General features: G+C 29.2%; 3 protein-coding genes across 6 annotated transcripts; 1 reads left to right on the forward strand and 2 right to left on the reverse strand.

Annotated features, from left to right (window-relative positions):
- Positions 1–602: 602 nt before the first annotated feature.
- Positions 603–13,892, reverse strand: LOC100160500 (transcription initiation factor TFIID subunit 1). Of its 3 annotated transcripts, none has more exons than XM_003241623.4 (25): positions 13,272–13,892; positions 13,001–13,204; positions 12,756–12,941; positions 11,636–11,943; positions 9,467–9,853; positions 9,120–9,360; positions 8,851–8,985; positions 8,559–8,782; positions 8,271–8,391; positions 8,067–8,208; positions 7,847–7,977; positions 7,567–7,788; positions 7,193–7,452; positions 5,490–5,661; positions 5,281–5,425; positions 4,949–5,218; positions 4,529–4,887; positions 4,205–4,441; positions 3,983–4,127; positions 3,616–3,906; positions 1,705–1,847; positions 1,521–1,643; positions 1,303–1,408; positions 1,133–1,234; positions 603–1,025 (listed from the first exon to the last, which is right to left on the reverse strand). In XM_003241623.4, exons 1-25 carry the CDS (start codon positions 13,734–13,736, stop codon positions 793–795), a joined length of 5,352 nt encoding a protein of 1,783 aa, XP_003241671.1. In that variant the 5' UTR covers positions 13,737–13,892; the 3' UTR covers positions 603–792. The 3 variants fall into 3 exon arrangements, with proteins under 3 accessions (XP_003241671.1, XP_008178827.1, XP_003241670.1); XM_008180605.2 differs by having other exon boundaries at positions 1,082–1,234; positions 3,983–4,124; positions 13,272–13,891; XM_003241622.4 differs by having other exon boundaries at positions 1,082–1,234; positions 13,272–13,891.
- A 197-nt stretch (positions 13,893–14,089) lies between these two features.
- On the forward strand, positions 14,090–17,893 carry LOC100169379. Its single transcript, XM_001942888.5, has 4 exons — positions 14,090–14,321; positions 15,410–17,188; positions 17,302–17,462; positions 17,534–17,893. Exons 1-4 carry the CDS (start codon positions 14,253–14,255, stop codon positions 17,616–17,618), a joined length of 2,094 nt encoding a protein of 697 aa, XP_001942923.1. The 5' UTR covers positions 14,090–14,252; the 3' UTR covers positions 17,619–17,893.
- Positions 17,894–22,818: 4,925 nt separating this feature from the next.
- On the reverse strand, positions 22,819–24,302 carry LOC107882549. Of its 2 annotated transcripts, none has more exons than XM_016801048.2 (2): positions 23,091–24,302; positions 22,819–23,012 (listed from the first exon to the last, which is right to left on the reverse strand). In XM_016801048.2, exons 1-2 carry the CDS (start codon positions 23,316–23,318, stop codon positions 22,857–22,859), a joined length of 384 nt encoding a protein of 127 aa, XP_016656537.1. In that variant the 5' UTR covers positions 23,319–24,302; the 3' UTR covers positions 22,819–22,856. Both variants share the same exon structure in this region; 1 of them encodes a protein (XP_016656537.1).
- Positions 24,303–24,315: the final 13 nt, after the last annotated feature.

Here is a 24,315-nt window from a genome sequence, read left to right on the forward strand (position 1 = left end):
ATTTGATGTGCAATTAAATTGTTTTAGATGATTTAGTGTTTATTATTAAATAGTGATTACAAACATTGTTCAAGTGTAGAATAAATCACAATGTACAATACATATATTATTAATTATTATGGAATACTATTACATTTTGTCTAATACCTACCACTTAATTTGCTTAGAATATTATGTTTATATATTTAAAGTAATATAAATTATTTATTTATAACTGATGGCCCATTAACTAACTGCTAGTAGTATCTACCATTTTGGATATTAGATAATAATACGTTTTTGCTATCTTGTATACATATACTTAACTAATCCTTAAACTTCCTGGCCTGATATAGTGTTTTTGTTAAACAAATATATTATGTAATAATATTTATATTAATGAAGTTTTTAATTGCTATTAAAAAATATATTGTCATTGTTAAATGTTAACTTTTAATGAGTGTTTGACAAATAAATAGCCAACTAAAATAATATGATTTAGTTATCAAAATTAGCATAATTTTATAATACTGACTCTTTTTACAATTTATGAGTTAAATCAGTCTTACACTCTCTTGTGGTAGGCATATTTCAAAATATTTATTTTTATTGCTTCAAAAAAATTATTGCTAAGTATTATTTTATTAGTTCATTTGCAGAAATGTCCTTCATTTTTTAGTCATAGATCAATAACATGTTTATATTGTATAGAACAATAAGTAAAACATTTGGCAAAGAAAAAAAAACATGTACAATTATGAAAATATATCAAATTTACAAATAAATTTTAAAAAAATAACAATAACGGTTAACTTAAAACCACAGTTCTCCTAAATCGCCTTCAGTTTTAATTTCTAAGCTGTCATCATGAGGACTGTCTTCATCCGAATCGCTGATTTCCAAATCATCTTGGATATTTGCGCTGGCATGGCTTTTACTGCTTGACCCTGGGAGATCTTTTTCATCACTAGTATCTAGATTACGACTACCTGTAGGTAGGAAGTCTGAAGGATCATAATTTGGATCGAGGTCCATACTTTCGTCGGCTATTAAAAAAACAAAAATTATACGCTGTTAGATTAGTATGATATTCGTATTTCACCTTGGATATGATTGGAGAAAGTTTCAGGAGCAGGATTGTATCCCATGTTACCGAGCAAAACCATGGCTTCTGCTACTTGTTGACTATCGTCGTCTGGCGGATTTTCTCCAACAACTTCCATGAAATCATCTTCTTCACTCGAGCAATGTAAATCTAAAAACAAATAATAACCACATTTAAAACCATGCAATATACGTATTTTTATTTTTTTAACAACTTACCATCTTCCAATATATGATTAGTTTCTGTTTTAAAATTGCTATCTGGATCCATTTGGAATTCTATGTCTTCAATGTTAACTTTGTGTTCTCTTGGTGAATTTAAATTCTGAAAAATGTTTTATATTACTTAGCATGTCAACAGAAAATTGTTTAAAATGAATAATACAAACAATTTTGTTTAAAATTTATGTACTAAATAATAAGGCAATAGAACATACGTCTTCAACATCTTGCATATCTGAATAATCATCCTCGGCGGCAGAATCCATTTCAACCTGTTCTAGAGCTCGGGCCTGAACTAAACTGATATTTTGTTCAACTTGAGTCAAGTATTGATCAAACTGAAATTTATATGAAAATAAGATTTTTCTTGTCACTTCATTCATTGTTTAAATTATTTACCTCTTCTAATGATTCTGTAGCCACACTTATCAATTTTTTTGCTTGTTGTGTGAAGTCTGAATCTTCGCCATTATAAGCGACACTGTTTTCAAAAATTAAATTTATGTCTCCCAAAAATTCCTTACGGTTATGATACTTATGACCTGAAAAAATGAAATATGTAACACATTATGTTATATAAAAGATTTAGTGCATTGTACATAACCATGGGTGTGTGCGCAGTCATTGCTGACATGGAGTATAATTTTTATAACAATAATGTGTTGTCTTTTATTATTGTATTTTTTAATATCAGTCATGGTTTAAGTCATGGGGTAAGTTAAGTCTTCAAGATATAAGATAACTTAATAATTAAATTTATGCACTGTATTTAAAAAAAATTTAGCCAACAGGTGGAGCAGCTACCCACTCTGCCAAGGACGGTCTTAGATAAAAAAAAAATAAAGTATGAAAAAATGTAGAGGGACTCACGCTCGTGTGCACGAAGTGCTCACATTTTTACGATCAGATGAAGATCGAAGCATATTATATGGGTACACAATAATAATAATGCGTTTATGTGTCCCAAAATATACCAATTTTAAATACCTAAGCAATTATTATTGTTATTAATAAAAATTATTAAGTAGTAATAACTTAGTGTATTAAGCGCGTTTGGTTAAATATAAATAATCACCTAGTCCTCACTGGTCACCACAAAATTCTTCGACAGTATAAAACTCCAAAACAACCAGGTATACCTACTATGTATACGTAATTATAATGTACTTTGCCTACTATATAATATTAGGATTTTCCTCTTGTAGTATTGTTTAGAATTAATACTAGTAAGTATATTTTTTTAGTATAAAGAAATACTAATTATTTAAAAAAATAATGTCATGCATCTGTTAGGTCAATAGCAAGTTCCAATAGGTCAGGCCACCGGGAACTTCCCGGTATCCCGGTGGGCCAGGCCGTCCTTGCACTCTGCTCTACCTGAGTGCTTAATATACCTATATACATAATATCATAAAACCAAGTTCTAATAATTTTAAATGGTATTTTGATCATGATAATACAGCAATTATTGTAATTTAATATGTAATTATGTCAATATTTATATTATTTTATAACATCAAAGAAATTTAAATTATTTAAATCAGTGAAGAGTTAGAAAGTAGGAAATATTTTTATTTCAAGTTATTGTTAGTTATACATCATTGAATTGTCCACCTTAAGGATTACAATATTATTTTTTCTCAGGCATACCCAAACTATTATTAACAGACATCAAATCAAGTATTTTAACCAAATGTATTAGCACCTCATGATTGGACGAGAACCACCAGTCTGGGTTTCATACGCCTTTCCTATTTCTGTTTAAGTCCGGCTCACAAAAACTGAGCGTTTAAGGTCGACATTCGGAGTTTAAATGTTGTCAAATCAGAGCCCAGAGGTTCTGAGATTTGTAGTATTGTTTGGTCGTGCAGCTAGGTAACAGTTTTAAAAATTGCGCCAATATGTTTGACAATCACTTATTAAAAATGGCCAGGAGGATCAATATTAGTAAACTCAGGGTCCGTGATCTTTGACGCTCACTATTCGTGAAAAACTTTTATCAATTTCATTATTTTCTGTATCTTGTATTTTATTTGGATAGTCAGTAACCCTAGCATGATGCAGTGTGAATATTTTAATATGTGGAATTTTCTCCACATAAAAGCTCATTTTTTCATCTTTCTGGTTGTGGGCCTTGTTTTAAACGCGTAAATTATAACTAGTCTTGATAATATTTTGTTTAACTGTTCCTCAGGTACCAACTTACCCCATTAACTTAAAGAGTGCATTAAAACATTTATTTACAAATGTAATATGTTAGTTAAAATACCTACTGTTAAATAATAATAAAAAAATGTGTATAAAACTCACTAGAAACACGCGAAGCGATGGTTTCTAAATCAATTGGTTGTTTAATGACATTGTAATAATCCTTGACTAATTTACGATTGACTGGCTTCATAAATGGCCATGCTTCACTCATAGTCTTTACTTTACCAACAACATTATCCAATATAAATGTTAAAGCCACTTGGTCATTATCATCCAACAATGGGTTGATTGCTTTTTCCAGTAGCATAAGACGTTCTTCTTTTTCATGTAGACGATCTACACAAACACCCAACATACGACGAGCGGCAACTGTTAGTGAACTCTTGGCACCTAAAAAATAGTTGCACCTTTGTAAGTTTGATAAAATTGGTTTAATTAAAAATATATGTTGTCATAATTTATTCACCATTGTACAATGTAGAATTTTCGACAATTTGATTGACATCAGAAAGAAATTCTTCACGGTTCTGGTATTTTTTCAAATGAAGTCCATCTCTAATAGATTGTAAATCCATTGGTCTCTGTACTATATTGTAGTAATCAGGCACCTTCTGTGAAATACAATTTTTAGGTGAACTTTCCAGATGCATTTATTAAACAACTAATTATATAATAACAGTTATAATACCTTGACATTAACAGGATAAATAAATGGGTGCACGTCAGGCATACCGCGCATTTCGTTTAATATTGATTCAAATATTGTGGATAAGACAATTAATGGGTCAGTACGGCGCCTATTGGCAGAACGATCGGGTTTCTTTAAATAATCACAGTGCAGTTCATTCTTACGTTTCTTGTTGCGTGATAACGCATCTTTGGGTACCTTTAAGACTAGTGATCTCCTTTTTACTTCTTCAGCATGCTAATAAACAAAGAACAACGTAATAACATATACAGTACATAATTAAAGTGTGTGTGCATGCTAATTCGAGGTTAAAAACAAATAAACCTTTAGGAGTTTACTGGATAATGTGACTTTCGTCCCGTCTACATTAACCAAATCTTCATCCTCTACGTTCATTTGTTTTTCAATTTCTTCTTCTTGTTCTTCAGTAAGAGCAACATTAACTGACGCATTAGGATTAAGATTGTACTGAGGACAGGCTTTGTTTGTTCTCATATGACCAACATTACCACATGCTCCACATCTGACTTTTAAGTCAGGTTTCATTTTACTGGGCTTTGGTTTACGTGGTCTTGGTGGGGTGGCTTCTATGCGTGGCTTAGGTATTGTAACTGTGCCAGAAGTGGGCATTGGTACATCGTTACTCAAAGAATTGCTCTTGTTGACCATAGAGTAACCAAAACCTTAAAATTTAACATAAAATAAAACAACAGTGAATACATGCATTAGATAACATGAATTTACCAGGTTGTGGTCTAGTATTATTAGAAAACCGTTCACGTTCTTGATTCCTTTTTATACGTCTCAACTGTTCTTGTATTCTTCTTTTTTCGCGTTTCATCTCTTCTTTCTGTGCTTCATCCATAAGCGCATACTGACGAATAAAACCTTCATCTCTTGTTGTTCTTATTTTTAGATAAGCATCAATAACGCCCGGTTTACGTACAACTTCTGTTCTAGTGTACTCTTTGCCATCTGATCCTTGAAATGTTCTATATATCCTAAGAACACGACCTGTAAGCAGAATAAATGTTTATTTTATGTACTGTTCATAAGAATATTGTATTCCATCATACCTGGTTGTCCAGTAGATGAAAACTGCATACTATCATCATCATCCATTTTCTTCTTGTCTCTTTTACGCAAGTCGTCATTGGAGGAGCACCCCATGATCATTTTACGAAGTTCATGACGCTCTTGTTCTTCTTTTTCAAGTGACAACTACATTAGGTAAAATTACAGATATTAATTTACTATTTATTCCAAAAGAAATTAAAGTACATACTTGTGTGCTTGTTTTTTTATTTGACAACATATTTTCAATGTTTTTTCCCATTTCTTCAATGTCAGAACAATCTTCTTCATCAAAACTTTCTCCTTCGTCAGTGGACAACAATTCATGAGATGAAAGCACTCTATTTTGTAAATCGAATATTCTTTGGCATTCTTCTTTGTATCTATAGTATATTGGTAACAATGTAAAATTGAATTATTACAATTAAAAACAATCAATCAATATTACTTTAACATTACTAAAAAATTAAAAAAACAATACAACAGAATGATCTTATATTTTACAATAAAATTTTAAGCTGAATGCTCGATGTCCCTAACTTTAATAAAGAATTTAAGTTTTATATTCCTAAGAGATCTACGAGACATCAACACCATTTAAACCTTGGGATTTAAAGTGTGGAATATAACTTATAAGTATCTATAGTATATACCATATAGCAAATAAAGTGAACAAATTACCCACATAAATTCATGTCTTCCAATTAATCTTAGTCAATTCGAAAATAAAATTCATCAAATATCATACATTTTTATAAATAACTTTTTATTACACTAAAGGCTGTATTCACAGTCGATATTTAAGAGAACGCTACACAGATATTTGTTGTCTCAGTCTTACACGTGCGTAACATAGCAAATTTACGCTCAGCAGATCACGTTTAAAAATTAGAGCGAATCGACCTACTATGAAACTTAATGGTTAGTGTATGGTTATTTTACGATAACTCAGTTTTAAGTGAGTTATGACATACAAACACTTATAATGTTCCTACCATAAAATTTCATAGAAGGTCAATTCACTCAAATTTTTAAACTAATGAAACTAAACGTGATCTGCTGATCGTAAATTTGCTATGATTACAAATTTTTATTTTTTAAATTATCAAAATTAACTTATGCAATATTTGTTCTAAATCATTGACTATGATTACGGCCTTTAAGAAGGTTGGAGCATACCATGTTTTAAGGAGTATGTTTAGGCATTAATTATTACATGTACATTTTGGCTGTGTCAATGTATGAGAAGTAAATGAACATTAGTCGCACTTTTCGTGACAAAATTTGAATTCCCGGATTTACAATTTATTTTGTATTGTCGTAATATTTATAGTACTAAGATTCTTAGAAATGTTCTAACACCCATGCACAAGTCAATGAACAGGTAGAAAATATTTTTTCTCCGGCTTTAGGGCAGACATTTGATGTAAACAGTACCAAAAGAGTAATAAGAATTCACATTGTTTCGATAGACTTAAATTAGTTTTGAAAATATTTGTTGGTCTATTTTCTAGGTTTGCTCGGAAATAGATTTACGACTTTATTTTTAATATGGTGCATTACTTAGAAAAGAAGAATACAAACTAAATTTACTTTACAAAATTGAAATCGTGCTACTGGAAGTATGTTTAATTTTCTTTTGCTTATTGAGCTAAATGTATGGAAAAAAATTGTTGCTCCAGCCCCCTTAATAGATATTAATTATTATTATTTGTCTAAATTAAATGTTTACATTTCTTTATGTTATTTATTATCTTTACTTACGTTGTCTATATCAACCAATTAATTCTTTCAATGATATTGTATCATAATAATATTATGTAGTTTAATTTTACACTATATACAGGATAAAGTGTGTTTTGATAATTCATGTGTAAAAATAAAAATAATTTTTATGTTTGGAAATTTTTTTACCTTTCTTGGTGTTCAGCAATGGAAAAACGATTGCCTCTTGAAAATTTTGTCATTCCTTCTTCACCGGCTTTAGCTTTTTCAGTAGACAATGTTCGAACTACATCAATAACTTCCCATCGAGACAATTTTTTTATCTCTTCTTCAGGTACTGCAAATTTTCTTAACAAAGCTTTTGCATTATTTAATGACAATCGTCTTAAATCTGCATCTGTTCCAGTCACCATACGTTTAGGTTGAGCTTCTTGTTCTTCTTTATTCAACTAAAATTAATACAAATTTAGAAGTCTTTTTAATAAACAATAACCAATACAAAGTGATATAATTGATTAATAATATTGAAAATTAAAATGTACAAGATATTAAAAATAACATACCGTTGGTTTGTTAGGTACTCGTACATATGAAAATCCCTCTCCACATCCAGTGGGATCTGCAGGACCAGTGAGTTGAAGTAAACACTTATTTTTCATAGCTTGTATATATGCTCGGGTTGTCATCCACGGTGCAACTTTAATTTCGTCATCCATTTTTAGTTGCATTTCTTCATCATCGTCTTCTAAGCTAGTTAAAATAAATTTTTCTCCATAACCAGCATCCTATAGAAACAATAATAAACAATAAAAATTCACTAAATTAACTAAATTTCTAAATTACTTTAAGTCTTTGTTCAGCTGCAATCATGCTAAAATATGCACAGCACTGCTCTGGTGATACCATGGCACGAATTTCCTCTTCTGATGGTAAACGGAAATCAGGTTTAATTACCCACCAATTTGAATCAGATCCTGTAGTATTAAAATTTAAAATACATAATATTATAATGTTTGTTATTATTGATTTAATTTATTAACTTCGTCTTATTATCACTACTTACCAGTTCTTTTAAAATCGGCACATAGCTTGAGACGTTTACGAATGCTACTTTCTGAATGTGATGGAAATGCTTTTTTAATGTCATCCATTTTTATACGTCTTGGATAATCAGTACTTTTCCAAAATAGTCGATAAATAAAAACCTACTCAGAAAAAAAAAAGTTTGAAACAAAAAAAATAATAAAAAAATTAATTTGGTTTTTACCTGTAAAAAATCCCTCACAAAATTGTTGGCACGTTTAGAGTTTGGCCCGGGAACTTCATACAATGGACAAAGTTGACCAGATGTAAATAAAGCATCTATTTCACGTATGTAATAGGCATGTCTGAAAATTAGTAAAAATTAATAACTAATAGAATATTTATAATTTGAAACTTAATATAAATAGTAATAGATAATATTAAGTATGTTTCATTTTTTATTAAATTTTGGGTAAAACCAATGTTAACTCAAATTAATTGAATTTAATTAAACAAAATAAACTTCAATTACCTTGTTCTTATGAGTAAGAAATCATTTTCCAAAGGTTTGTGTTCATATATTGGTGTTCGGTATAAATTATTTTCAATAACTTGAATGGTCCTACCAGGTGATAACACGCCCAAAAATGGTGAAGTATGAGCATAAGCAATTTCTCCAAATCGTAAACTCGGTGGACCAGGGTCTTTACCAATTTTACGTTTATAATAGTTTTTAATTTTAGAGCACATTCCCACCTAAAAATTATTTAAATATCAAATTAATAATACTAATTGTTAGTTTATATAATATATTATATACATACTTGATTCAATAAAGGTGGGTGTTCTTCACAATATTCAACAAGTATAATTGAGCCATCTCTGCCAGTCAAATCATCTGGTGTTCTCATGAAAAATACATCACCACCTCCAGAAGCTATTCGTTCTTGTTCTCTAAGCTAAATTAATAAAAGTGTTGTTAATTCATGATGAACAAAATGTACATCTTTAGAATGTCGAGTAAAATAATGTACTGGATGTACATAGAAGTATTTGTTATTAATTTAGATATTGGACTCAATATTTTGTTCACCTTTGCTTTCTTTTTAATGTTTTTCAAAAGAGGCTGCACAGAATGAAATATAGGCTGAGCAACAGCACCATGAGAATAACGTTTCATAGGAGGACGATGGAAATTTCTTAAACGCATTGGTCCCATATGAGTTTGTACAAATGGAGCTTTTAACTCAACAACAGGCGTTGAATGTTGGATAATATTTCCACCCCCAACTTTAAGACGTAATGATGTTTCTGATGACCTTGGTTGGTAGTAACTGTAAGTTTTACAACAAATTTACAATTTCATATTCAATTATTGTCAAATAAACCATTATAGGTTTAAAATGTAACAGAAAAACCTTATTTTATTTATATACATACCAGTCATTTGATACATTAAATGGATCTCTGTCTGGAGACTTAGGTGGTGGTAAAGGAGTATCTTCTTCAAGAACATTAATCACTCCAGCTTTACCAAGTAAAAGTTTTGATTTTTTAACATGTGGGTGAGGAATTTTAACTTTAACTGGAGTAGCATTATCTAGTCTTTGTTTTGCAGGATCTACATCATCAGGAACACCTAATATAATGTTTTCATCATTTGGATCTAATGTTAATATTTTTGGACGAGGTATCTTTTCCATATTTTTAGCATCCCAAATGATTTCATCTTCCCAAGTACCATATACCAATTCTTCATTCTCTACTGGAAATATAGAATACCAGGTATCATCTGTGGTGTCATTTATTGGCTGTTGCTTTGAACCCCTTAAAATGTTATACAAATATAAGTTAAATTAGTCTAATATATAAATATGTAACAATATTATATTATGTATTATAATAAAAGACCCAGATAAGCTATAATCCAATACGACCAAATAATAATATATAATATTCATCCTTCAGACTCAGGCATGTTTATATATTTTATTACATACAAAACTGGCTTATGCCCAAAAAAATAGGGTACCTAATATAAGATAATATAATATTATACAATATTACAATAGTATAAGATAACAACATAATAATTATTAAACAACAAGTGCAAACTATACGGTTTTATATACAATGGAAAGAGGGGTCCTCATTTGCCAGTTTCATTAAACGATTAATTGGTTTATTGGACATAAAACCAGTTGAGCAGAAAGGAAGAAATATGAAAAGGATATGCCAATGGGAGCCACCATATACTAGATATGTATATATTACCACCAGCTGAATCAATTACATAAAAGAATAATTTCATCATTGTTTTAGGACATTACAATATTTTTTAGTTGTCTTAGAAGTGAGGTATGCTCATATAATATGAATGGAATCAAACACATTTTGTTGAATTTTATTTATGTTTAATCATTGATAATGTCTAAAATTTGAATTTGAATTATAGGAAATTTATTGGAAACACTCCTATAGTGAAGTGAATTATTTTTTTTACTAAAGGAACATCCAGTGTCTAAATCCTAAGCAGTTTTCTAACTTTATATCTACCACATAATATATAACAAGAACATTTTTTTTTTTTTCTGAAGGAATATAAACTAAGTTGCTATAAAATGTCTTAAAACCAAAAAAAAAGCTCTAAATAAAAACCAAGTTTAAAAAAAATGCTAAATAAAAATTTCATTTTTCAATTTGTTGATGTATGAAACAAATTTTTAGCTGCAATATTTAAGAAAATTCATATGCCGAGGGGAGTAGACAATCAGCTGAACTGAAATCTAAAATCTTAAACACCTAATATTATATACAATTTTTCACATTCACGCATAGTGATACAAAAATACAAAATATTAATAATATTTATTTTTATTCCGATTTTATTATAAATATAGAATAATATCAAATTATTTTTGAGCAACGGCCCACCAGGAAAGTTTTTGACTAGGGCATACCCAAAGGTGGGGAGGGGGGTTCAGGGCTGATCTCCCCCATTTATTAACAGAATTTAAAATTCTTAAGATACAAACCACTGATTGTTTACTTTTTACATGTTAAAAAAATTTGAGCTCCTCTTTGAAGAATTCCTGGGTACACCCCTGGTTCTTGGTATCCCACAGGTCCAGTCTGCCCCTGCTCCGATCATAACACTACTGTCACTGTCACCTCCTCCTAATATACATATACTCATAAGTTCATACTCTCGTTTACAAATTACCCTCTAAACTTCTTAGCTCCTTGTTTTCTTTTATTCTATTACCTAAATGATTATAAATTTAAGAATGTATATTAAAGTGAAAAGTAATGATAACAATTATCAAATATGAGATGAGATATCATTTTATTTCGATTTGAATAAATTATACTGAATTATCAATTACTATCATTGATAGAATTAAATCTAAAATGCACGCTATTCGATATTTTTCCTCTACAAGGAAAATCTATGAATCATAAATATGTTATATTATTAATAATTAACTATGACAACGAAAATATTACAAAAAATCGGTCAGAAACATTTTGCTGTGTATCTAACTCAAAAACATATTTATGTGAAATATATTTAATTTTTAGATAAACTTGTTTATAGAGAAAACTTACAAATTAGATTTTGGAGTCATTTTGTTTTGTGATTGTGATACATTTATGTTGGATGTAGCTAATCGTACTGAACCACCTGCAAGAGGAAGCATTCCTTTTCCAGGCTGGCTAAAAGCCTGAGCGGTTCGATTAGTACTACTAGGTACCCAACCAGCAGCATTAGTCTTGCTATTCAATTTTTGGAGAACTTTATGTTTAATATCTTCTCCATTCCATATTATATCGTCTTCCCAATGCAATTGACTAACCATTAAATAGGCATCTTCTGGATATGGATTTTCCTCTGCATTGTTTTCTATATCTTCAGTCTGAAATATAATGATCAATTTTAATAAACAGTATTACTCAAGAGTTCTGAGCTTTAGGAAAACAATTAATTATTTTGAAATTAAAAAACTTTAATTTTAAAAGCTTTGAAGAAAGGCCTATTAAGACTAATAATTTGAAAGAGAAAGAAAATAGTATAATAGTTTAGGTATCTAAATAATTTTGAGGTTACTATTAGATTTATTCCTAAAATAAAAGTAATTATACAAAACCATACAGATTTCTGTATATATGTTACAGTAAATGATGTTAAACATCAAAATAACGTTATTTTCTAGCAAATAACAATAGTCACCTAACAAACTAGTAATTATTGTAGTTTATTATTTTTTTGGTTTGATTATCAATAATTTCTACACACAATGGAAAATGTTGTTATATAATGTTATCTTAATGGTTTTAGATAGAATACAGTCACAGTAGATAGTACTTCGGACTAAGATATTTTCTAATACCTACAATATCTTAGTCTTGTTTCTGACAACAACTGGTTATGTTTATAAATAAGGTTAGTTATAGCAGGGTTACAAGCAGAGGACTTTATTGTAACTATTGTAGATATTATTTTTGTCAGTCTTTCACGGTATGCAAAGGATCGACATCGTTATATCGTTATGCACTAAAATATGACCAGTTACTGACTGGCTGTGCGCATCTCCCATATAACGGCATAAGTAGTGGCGGTGGAACGGGGAAAAAGTGTGCAAAACTATTATATATTATTCTCTTTTGAAGCATAGTATGAAAATTATTTTTACTTTAAATATAGAACAATTTTATAATGTTTACATACTTTATTGTCTTTAAGTTTAAAACCATAATCAAATTCTTCTCCATTTTCAGGAACTCCCAACATATCGTACCACAATTTAGCTGGACCACCTCTCCAGTACGCTTGATTATTAGAACCATCTTCATTTTCTTGTCTGTTTTGATTAGTTTGTTTAGAAAAACTTTCAATTGGTTGTAAAAATTTCTCCTGAAAACTAATAATTAAAACAAATTCCATAGTAACATGTTTATAATATAGAAAATAACCTCATCGTCACAAGCAATCAATTCAGGGTCTGGCAATGAACCATAATCAAGGCATAAAACTTGGGGTTTGGTTTCATTATCAGAATAATTATAATCATTTGCATCACTATGTCTCCTTTTTTTACGTTTAGTTTTAACGTTTCTCCAAACTTTAGGTAAACGACTAGATTTATTGGGCTTAAACAATCTAGAAAACCTTAACACCTATAATCAATGTAGATTAAAAATAATTAAATGTTTTTATTATTTATATCATGTGCATCAATATTACTTTTCCAACTCTAAAATCAGGAAATAATGTTGTTACATCAACATTTTCATATTTTGAAGGTAACATTGCAGCCAGTGGTGTTTCTAGCCGCTTGGACCTATCAGTTGGTTTATCATTTTGCTCATTGTCACCATCATAGCCACTCTCCAAAACTTTCTGCTTGAAGCCAGCCGTTTCTTCCGCTAATTCGTCTATATCAAAATAATCCTGAGCGGTAGGTGACTTCTCTTCAACGGTATTTGTGTCTTCATGACCATTCTCGATTCCCCGTAGTTCAGACGAGTCAATGACTTCAGACACCATCGAACTAAACCCAAGCTTGGACAAGGACGCCAAGTATTTTTTTGTATCTTTGTCCAGTAAGTCGTCATCTTCAAGTTGCCCGCTCTCATCAATGTTCCCAAACATAAAACTTGTCAAGTCAAAGTCACCCTGTTGGGCTTCGGAACTGCTGTCGTCATTCATATTTAAGCCGAAGCACAACCGACCACCACAGCGAACTATTTATTTATTTCATGATTTTATTTTTCGAGAAAAATTCAAAATAGTTAATACATAATACTTAAGTATAATATATAACTCATCAACAACTTACTACATAGAAAAGTTATAATGTTTATAAGTTAAGAGTTTATCTTTATGATTTATTGACTTAATAGAGATAATATGTTGTAAATAACAAAACAATGATAACGATACAGGTAAGAAATGTCAAAAACAAAACAGGGGATTACCTAAATGTGATGCTGGTAACGCTGTTTGAATAAAACTACTTGATAACGGTTTAACAGAGGGAAACTTACTGGGATAGACAAAAGTACAAAGATATGAGATACATGATAATTGTACCGAACATCGATTAGTGAACTAAGGAATTCAAAAAAAATTTAATACCTACCCAAGTCAATTCAGTTAGCCAAAGTTCATAAATATTGATTAATTAATTATTTATACTGAACATAATTAAATTGTTAATTCACTATGGCGCTAAGAACGGATATGTATGTATCCTGTATTAAAATATTCGGTGTTCCAATTGTTCCGCCGCTTGTAAGTAGATACATTTGAAATTTTTTTTTCTTAAAATAATAAATTTTTTTTTAATGTTAATCCCCTATAATAAATTAACAGTATTTCGATATCTGTATTTTTATAAATGACCTAACTTATAGTTTAGTTTACAGGGATCATTTACTATTTTCACTTCTGGTGAGCCAATTCAATTTTTTAGGGAGTCTGCTTATAATAATAACAAGTTATAGGTACATAAGTACATTATTAAATATTAATATGTTTTAATTGAACTTGAAATTACATTATGAGCCCAGAGGCAGGGGCCCCTCTTTATGCACACCACTGTTAGATTAGTATTTTTACAAAAAGATAGTGCATCATAGTTTCAGTCTAAAATTAAAATCACTAAACTCAAACTTAATTGAGTCCTATAAATTATTATATTAAAATACTTACAGAGTACGGCTTATGACATCAATCCAGTACCTATATCAAATAATCTCTATGTAGGTAATAAATCATAACTATTCATGTAATTCAGCATAGAATAATAACTGCTACTGATTAAAGTTCCTGTTTAAAGGTAGGTAGACCAATGCTGTAAAAAATTTTAACTTTCTTAAACTTACTCATGCCAAGTGTTGCTAATGGGTGACTTCTTACCCCCGTATTATCCAGTATTTTTTTTTTATTTCTCTCTGCTAATACGCTTATTGTGCTTTTAGTATAGATTGTGTAACTTCTTATAAAAATTAAAAAAAAAAAAAAACTTTCTTAAACAAATTCTATTGAAAAATTACAAAGTTAATGTGTTTAGGTTTTGGTATCTATATCTAGGTATATTTATATTTTATTTCCTACATTATTTTAGAATATTTTATTATTTGTCTTGTCACAATTATAAGTAATAATTATGATTTTGTATATTATATTCTGTTCAGCAAGAGAACACTCCGATTCTGCACATCGCCACTCAACACCCTGTCATTGATACCACTATGACAGGGTGCTACGTACAGATGCGTAGAAGAATCAATATATGACAGGTCGCAGTGTTTTCTCTCGCTGAATAGAGTATAGGTAAAATACTATTAACTAAAAAGTGATTTATTTTTGAAATGTAGATGACAGATCAGAAAAGAAATGAAATGAAAGAATACAAAGAAAAGGCAATGGCTTATGAGCATAAATTCAAGGGTAAAAGAATTAGCTTGGATAGCGGAGTAATGACTGCAAGTACAGAAATGCAAAAAATTGAGAACTTTGAATCCCCCACTACTGTGTTAAAAGAAACTGTTTATTGTGATGTAAATAATACTAGCAAAATTACAATACTTAATGGGATGAAAACTGATGATTCCGAGGATGATTCTATGTCTCCAGAAACACCAACATTAATTTCTGAAGAAGATGAGAATAATATTAACGATAGTTCTTCCAATAAAGAACCAATAAATATTAAGTCTGATAGTGTTGGTTTAACTGAAAACTCTGATGACACTTTAATTCCACAACAATCGTCCAATTATAATTTAACTGTAAGTAGTTCAACCATCCTTAATGAAAATAATTTAAATGATAAATGTCTTTATAATGAATCACAAATTGAATCTGAAAATCAGAATTTAATTCAAAATTCTTGTGACACTTTGGTTCCGAAACAAGAACCGACTCAACTTTTAACTCTAACTAATACGACTTTTCATGATAATGGAGATAATATTATATCAGCAAAACAAATACCTCGTTTAAGAAGTAATTCATATACTTTATCATCACCAAGTCCTGTAATGGTAGCATTTTTAAATAGTCAAGTTCAGCAACAATTAATGGAACCAAAAAGTTTAGAAAACAATATTAACTATAGCAAAGAAAGTAAATCTGAGCCAATTAATATTTATACAACCAATGACTTTGATGATAAAATATTGAAAGCTAGAAGTCTTTCACTCAATTCTGTTCCTAAATCATTTCATAAACAAGAACTTATAAACAATTCCATAAAGCCTAGTCTTAATAAATATTCAAAAAATATTGTTGTTTCTGATCAAAAACAAGATGAAAGAGGAAGCTTGACTACAGTTGGTACAAATTTTAGTAATGACGAAAGTGTTGGAGGAAGTGTGATAACTGTTTTTAATGGCAATAGTTTTGATAACAATAGCAGTCCCAATTCAATAACATGCAAGTCTACAAAACATTGTTGTTGCCGACATAGTGATGATGATTATTCTTTAAGCAGCAGCAATATACATTACAAAACTCTCGAGGAGTTAAACCTAGAAGCTGAACATTTACGCATAACGAAGTTGGATATTGAAAGAAGGCATCAAGAAGAATTGTCCAATTTAATAAGAAAACAAAGGGAAGAGCAAGAGAAAATTGCAGTTAGGTACTATTTAGTATCGCAAAGTACATCTGGAATGTCTTTTGATGGGTCAGAATGTTCAGAATCTATATCGAAACAAATATCATCAAGTTCTCCATCAATTCAATCTGGAATCACAGTTACTAATGACAAAAGCATACTATCTGATACGTCATCAATTATTTCTAGTTGTTCAGTTAATAAAAGTTTGGTTTGCTCATCCCCAAGACAAAAAATATCACCTCGTTCTCCACATTCACAGCAAAATAATATAAAATTTTATCATAGAATACGTGGAGGCTTGACAGCGAAATGGACAAAAGCTCCCACTGAAGTGGAAAACTCTGCGGCAACTATTATAAACGCTGGTGTTAGAGGTTATTTGACCAGAAGACTATTACGTACTGAAAAGGCTCAATTGTTTAAAAAGACTATTTTGGATTCATTGAAGACAGCTCTGATAATGCATATGGAATTAAAAAAGCAACAACCTACTGAATCTGATCTTCAACTCCATCAAAGAATCATTAATCAGGTAATTATATTAAATTTAAAGAGGACAAAAAGAATTTTAATCTCGAACACTGTTTTAAAAAAAAAATAATAATCCTATAATGTTAATTATTTATTTATTTAATTTTCAATTAGCTTACTACTGCCTGCTATGATTTGAATGATTTGATTTTGGGATCTATACATGAAAGAATGACTGTCATCAGAAGTGACCGTGAACGATTGATGGCTGTAAAAATGCGACGCAAATCAAGTTCAGCCTTGGTGATTAACAAACAGTCTCCAATATTGAAACAGTAAGTTTTTACATATTTATCCAGTACAAAATTAATTGATTCATAATCTAAACATTTTTTATTATTAATAGACCAAAGAAATCTAGATCGGGTTATTCATTATCAAGGAAAGCGTCTGGACATTTTTCTGAAAAGAGTTCCTATAAAAAATATTAATATTATTTTAGTTAAAGAATTATAATATATTATGTATTTACAATATTTTTAATTTTAATTTTTTTTAGATATGTTGTTAAAAACCACTGTTTTTGTTTTTAGCACAATAATAATTTATGAAAAGTTCTCATTAGTTTTAAGATTTATACCAAAAATACCGTCCCAATTTCAGTTGCAGTATACGTTAAGAAAACTAATTATTATAATTATTATGTTATTTTAACACTTACGAGCACTTGTTTTTTTATATTTTGTATTTAAATTTATAAGTTAACAAATTATATTTATGGTTGAGTGAAAAATAAAACACTGAATGAAGTGATATTATTATAAAATACTATATATTTTTTTTTTTAATCTGATAGGTTAAAATTTAAATCCTAAAAAATCTTTTATTGAATATGTAGAGGTCTGAACAAGAACAGCTTTTGAGTATATATCCGAAGCTTGTCTATGTAAAGTTTTATAATTTAATATATTTGTTACCCCACAATAACATATTCCAATTGAAATTTAAAAAAGTGTTGGTAAATATGTGTTATATGAGTGTTTAAAGTTTGTTCTTGAATTACAGGGCAATATATCAACTGTTTTCTTTCTAAACATTCAATGCTAACACCTTATGTTACTCACAAAATAATAATAAATAAGATTCTTACAATATATTTATTTTTTAAAAGAGGTATTGCAGATGATATTATTTCTTAAGTAGTAATTTTTGGGTCTTAAGTTTATAAATGTCAATTTACGATATTATAGTCCTTACTCCTTAGTAATTACTATGGATATCTATAAATCAATAATCATTTGTATAAATGACTTATAAAATTAGAAAGTTAGGCATATCATGTGGGTATCGCTCTTCTGTATAGTAAGTGTCAAGTGGGTCACTGTAACGGATGTGTTATCAGGGGCGAACTGGGAGTTAAACCGTCCAGTATTTTATAAAATTAAACGGCACAAACCCCTATTTATAACTTATATGGATATAAATTATAAATAGACAATAGCCAATAGATTATAAGTTATAATTTATAAATTGTATAAGAGTCATAAATGTATAATCCTTTTGATATTATTAATGTTTGTTTACTATTGTTTTTATCATTTATTTCATTGTAACAATTCACTCTTATTAAACCAAAATCATTTCAACAAATCTACAATATTTTCATAAATATTTGCAAATGGTTCAATAATTGTAGTTTAGCAATAACTTTCTGGCGATCGATGTATCAACCAAATCAGATAAAATGTTTAAACATTTTTCTGGATAAAACTGATTTTTAAAATTGTTGCTTAAGGAATTATAATACTATAGGTATGCGCATATTAGGTATGTTATATAACATACCTAATATGCGCATACAATTATGATTATAAACTTATGGTTCAACGTTGGTCGTTGAACTTATTGTAGCATTGTACCAACCAATAGCACTGTTTTTTTAAACTGTTTTATAGGTACTTAAAAATAAATTTAAATAAACTTATTAGTAATATCGTCAAATGTTCAAAATTTCAAATGCCCCGGTGGCCCAGCCCACACGGCCAATTGGCCTATTTTTACGATATTTAAATTTGTAATGAATTATGGGCATATTAAAATATTAATATTTTATATACTCATAAATTACTTTAAAATTTAAATATTTTTTAAAACTAACGAGAGAACACTGTTAATGTTATTACATTTAAGTTTGATAATATTTCACTCTAATATTTAGGCTAACAACACAAAATTGAAACGGCTGGACGTAAATGTAGATATTATGTTCTTCGTTAGTAAGATTGAAATAACACGTGCGGGTACGATATCTTCTTAAAATTAATCTAAATGTTTTGAGCGACCAATGACCATCCATGACGGTGACCCACTTGCAGTCCTGTTAAGAATACTTTTAAAAAGTACTTGAGTAAATACTCAAATACATTTTTTTTTAAGTATTTAAGATACTACTCAAATACTTTAATTGTAAAGTATTTCAAATACTACTCAAATACTTTGAAAAAGTATTTGGAATACTTTTCAAATAGGTACTTTTGGTTTTTAAAGTGGGTTTAAATCGTAATATAAGCACATAGGTAGTAGGTAATCTAATAGTTATCTAATAGTTTTTAAGGGAATATTGTTAATTGTTATTCAATATTCAATAACTTTTTTTAGAAATCTGGTTTTCACAAACCTTTGGGCTTCGGCTAACACAGAAATACAGAATATTAAATAAAACTATTATTCTATTATTGTAGTTGACAATAATATTTTTCCAACCAATTATTTCGAATAAAAATAAAATGTTCAAAATAAAAAACCAAAGTATTCAATACCAAAAAGTATTTAATACAAAAAAAATTATTTAAAATCCCATTCAAAATACTTCATGCTGAAAGTATTTAAAAAGTTATTCAATATATTTAAAAAAGTATTTGAATACTTTTACTGAAATACTTTTACTTAAATACTTTACAGGACTGCCCACTTATAACCTACTGTAAAACAAGCAACATCCACTTATCCTCTTTTTTTTAAATTTAAACTTTAAATGCTTATAAAACAAATACAAGTGGGTAAGTGGATGTCGGTCTGCTGTACAGTAGGCTACAAGTAGGTCACTGTAATGGATCGTATTGAATTTGAATTCAATGATATAAAATCATTGTATAAGAAAAACGATTCTTAGCGAAAATGGTCAGTCCGCCTTTGATATTGTAACGGGCCACCGTCAACAGTTGCAAATTAGGATGTTTTTTGGAATGACCAAGCCGAAGTAGTAATAAATTGAAGTTTATTTAATTCAGTAAAATAATATTATAATAATTTCTAAATTCACTTAATTTAAATTTATTGTAAACGAGATGTGACTACGTATTTGGAAAAGATGTCCGTTCGAGTTAAGACTTAAGGCTGGCTGCTCGTCTGATGGACACTTGTCCATCGACGTATCTCATCGGGTAGTTCTATTAAATCCCTACTATGGCATTTTTAGTATAAAAATGGTATACGTGCCGCATACACCTGAGGTCATTTCGGACGTCATTCAAATAATCATATTATTTCTGGATTACATTATTTTGTACAAAACCATACATTTTGTACTGCTCAGCGATTAGGTTTTCCTAGAATATTCATATCTATCATGGAATTATTATCACGTGTTCCGTAGCGCGTCGTGTGGTACCCTTGTATTATTATTATTATATGTTCACCTATGCCACCCCCGGGGTTACGCGCTTTTTGTAGCAATTTGATATATTTTAGTATTATTCCTATTAATGCATGCCACTAGCTGTCGTATTTAAATATATTAATTGATTACGTAGTCACAGCTCGTTACAATATTAGTTATTACTAAGTATATTTGATGATATTATTGTGAATAAAGTAATTTATATATAACCTATTTACATGGAACCTTGTTTTAAATTTTCAATTCTTATCTATAAAAGTTGAACATTTTATAAATTTTTAACTACAAAATAATTATTATATTTTAAATTTGATAAATTTTGTCAAAATTCGAACTTTAAATGCTTATATAAAAAAATTGTGCCTATGTATTTTTAATATTTTTCAACTGCTATTATAACAATATATCAGGAGCCTTGCATTAAATTTTCACGCTATTTTATCCAACAAATAAAATTGTATTGATATTTATAGAAAAAAAAAACTAAAAAAATTGAAAACTGACAATATCCCTAAACAGCTCAAAAAGAGTCAAATTATTTTCAAAAATGTATAGTTTGTAGAAAATGCTAATATAAACATTCAGTGAAATTTTCAAGTATTTACAGTCATTCGTTTTTTAATTACAATAAAATAAGAAAATCGTTACATGAGAAATTGAGTGAATATCAAATCTTGTAAAAATATGAATGAAGAATAATTAGGCTCATAAAAATTTATTTTGACATTTTTGAAGACATTTTTTTTTTGATAAAGGTAGATAAACTTATGAATAATTTTGTATTGCATTTTTAAATCTTAGATTTAAAAGGAAAAATTTTTTATTAAGATTTTATTTCCGGGGATTTTTTTTCCGATTACCCCTCAATACTACCTATAGAATTACGATTATTGGATGGTTAGCAATAAGTAATAACAATTATTTATCACGGTTTAAAACTCAATGAGTTGTGACTTATTCTTATGAGTTGTGAGCTTATGACTCAATATAATTAAAATATGTGGACAATTTTATTTTTTATTTTATTCGAAAACGTACAATCTGTATTTGCAGTAGCATAGTAAAATATTTTGAAAATTTGATGGTGTAGAGAAAATTCTAATTTAAATATTCGGTGATAATTTTATGTCTCTACGGTTTTTTTATACAAGTTAGGAAAGGTCACTCTCCGAGCGTGCTAAATTCCTGTTTCCTAAACGTATTTTAATACAACGCAATAAACAATTACCTATTTCATCTACAATTAAAAAAAACAACTAGGTAACTTTTATATTTTATACCTATTTTTTTTTATATTGGCTAGGTTAACCAAGGTTACTAAACAATATTTTTAATAATAATATTAACAATTTCGTATTTTTGATTTCTCCGATTGTTTTGAAAACTATAGATACCAGTAATGATATCGGTAACTGATAATTTAAAATGTTGACCTCTTAAAGTACCAATTAGATCAAATTCGCGCTACCACAAATCTCCATCTAAGTTGACGATCAAAGCATTTAAACACTAGAATAAGTTATTCATTGCAAAATAAATAGATTAATTTACGCTCAGAAACTAAACTTGTTTATTGAAAATAAAGCATCCCAGTACAATATAGTATATTGTGTGGCAAGGGCGGGAAGTGAGCTATTTCAGTCGCGGGCGACGTGTGCGGCACTAGCCACCTGTCACACATACCATTTTTTGTCACGCCTCTGTATTCATCGATCACGGCAAAGGTAATGCAGGGATCTATGCAACCGGCGGTCATCAAAACCGCACACTTACCGTTCATAACCGCACATTTTACAACGTTCAATACCGCACACATTTATTCTACTGTTAAAAAGGGAAATTTGGAAGGTCGATAGTTCAAAACCGCACACATTTGATTGACAATTAAAAATTAAACATATTTTATTGTTATTAATTAAAAAAATAATTTAGTGTTAATTTCGTTGTTATTAAAAAATAATTTAGTATTAATTAAAAATCATAATATAAAATAATTTAATATATGATTAAATTGAAATAAACTTACATCCTAATGTTTTTAAATAATCAATCAAGCTAATTTCGTTGTTAATGAAACGATCATATAATATTTTAAAATAGATTTTTCTTTCTCCCTGCATACTTTGCGTGTACGGTTCACGTTTCCGTTTCGTATGAGGCGAAATTTGGTTTCAGTAATTATTTGTTGTTCTTTTAACACATCTATCTGGAAGAAGAAAAAACAAAAATAATTTAATAATAACTCAAAATATACCTATTTATTATTTTAAATTCATATTCTTACCGAATGAAATATAGTAGGATGTGGAACATAGAATTCATGCCTAAGTTGACTATGATAACTTTCTGCACCGTTCGTCGTTCTTGTACTTTTATTGGGCTCTTCTGCCCACAACATTGGTGAAAAATTATTAGTCTCAATATAATTATCCAATATGTAATCAGTAAAATCATAATATTGTTTTTCTTCTGGACAAGTAGCTATTATCTCAATAAACGCCTCAGAAATCATATGTGATGGTAATATAAGGCAAACCAAAATAAAGTTTTAACCATAGTCCAGATTGTGAATTTTTATCGTCGTAGTTTTTTTTAAATATTGGAATGGAACTGATTTTTCTGTACCATGCTTGACCAAGATGGAAACGACAGGCTTTAATAATAATTAAAGGAATTACTTCTTTAGCAGCAATGTGAGTACCAAGTTCAAAATTTAATAGTAAGAGGGAAGGCTGGAATACACTACTGGCATTATTTAAACATAAGTCTTTTATTGTTTCCCACATTTGTTTATAAATATCTTTTGTTTTTGATGGCAAAAAACAAAAAACAAGTGGTACGTAATAATTTTTACAAACGCCGTGGATGGTATATTGTTGATAAAAATGTTTCGGGCAATAAGTAAAAGTTCCGTCTGCTAATATAAATTCAATTTCATTGCATAAAAATTGAAAATTTGTTTTACATGTCACTATTATTATTTGAGTGGACTCATTCATTGACAAACACAAATTGTTCACCATTATTTCGTGTGATGTTTGATTCCTTTACCTTATTAAGAGCATCTGAGAGTGACACAGGCACAAGGGGTAGAAGTTTTCGTCTTTCACGATACATAGACTGTCTCATAGCATCAATATTATCTGCACTCACTGAAGACGTAGATAATTCTTTCCTTACAATTTTTAAAGGTTTTTCGTTTAAATCCAATTTTGAATTACGTTTAACGCCACATCGAATTTCTTTTAATTCTGGGTTAATTTCATTTGTTTCATGGTGATGTTTACTTTTATTCTGTTTGATGAATACATTTACATTTGAATTTGTCGTCACCGTAACACTACATAACTTATTATTGCAACGCCAAACTAAGTCCCCAGAATTTTTATTAGTACGAAAAAGTCGATATGAATACTTTTGGTAAATTATTGATTGCGCACCTTTATTGTTTGTGTACACTTGTATCACGTCATCCATTATTCGATTTCGATGTCAAATTATTAAATGTA

This window comes from Acyrthosiphon pisum, chromosome A1 (assembly GCF_005508785.2).
Source record: "Acyrthosiphon pisum isolate AL4f chromosome A1, pea_aphid_22Mar2018_4r6ur, whole genome shotgun sequence".
NCBI lineage: Eukaryota > Metazoa > Arthropoda > Insecta > Hemiptera > Aphididae > Acyrthosiphon > Acyrthosiphon pisum.

Bases quoted from the DNA above. Each gene is read 5' to 3' on its own strand.
- LOC100160500 (XM_003241622.4), bottom strand. From the start codon at position 13,736: ATGAATGACGACAGCAGTTCCGAAGCCCAACAGGGTGACTTTGACTTG. The intron at 9,361-9,466 runs GTATGTATATAA...TAAAACTTACAG, and splicing joins TTTAATGTATCAAATGACTG to TTACTACCAACCAAGGTCAT. The intron at 7,453-7,566 runs GTATGTTATTTT...TATTAATTTTAG, and splicing joins GAGTACCTAACAAACCAACG to TTGAATAAAGAAGAACAAGA.
- LOC107882549 (XM_016801048.2), bottom strand. From the start codon at position 23,318: ATGATTTCTGAGGCGTTTATTGAGATAATAGCTACTTGTCCAGAAGAA. The intron at 23,013-23,090 runs GTAAGAATATGA...TTCTTCTTCCAG, and splicing joins ATCCTACTATATTTCATTCG to ATAGATGTGTTAAAAGAACA.
- LOC100169379 (XM_001942888.5), top strand. From the start codon at position 14,253: ATGGCGCTAAGAACGGATATGTATGTATCCTGTATTAAAATATTCGGT. The intron at 14,322-15,409 runs GTAAGTAGATAC...TTTGAAATGTAG, and splicing joins TTCCAATTGTTCCGCCGCTT to ATGACAGATCAGAAAAGAAA. The intron at 17,189-17,301 runs GTAATTATATTA...ATTTTCAATTAG, and splicing joins ATCAAAGAATCATTAATCAG to CTTACTACTGCCTGCTATGA.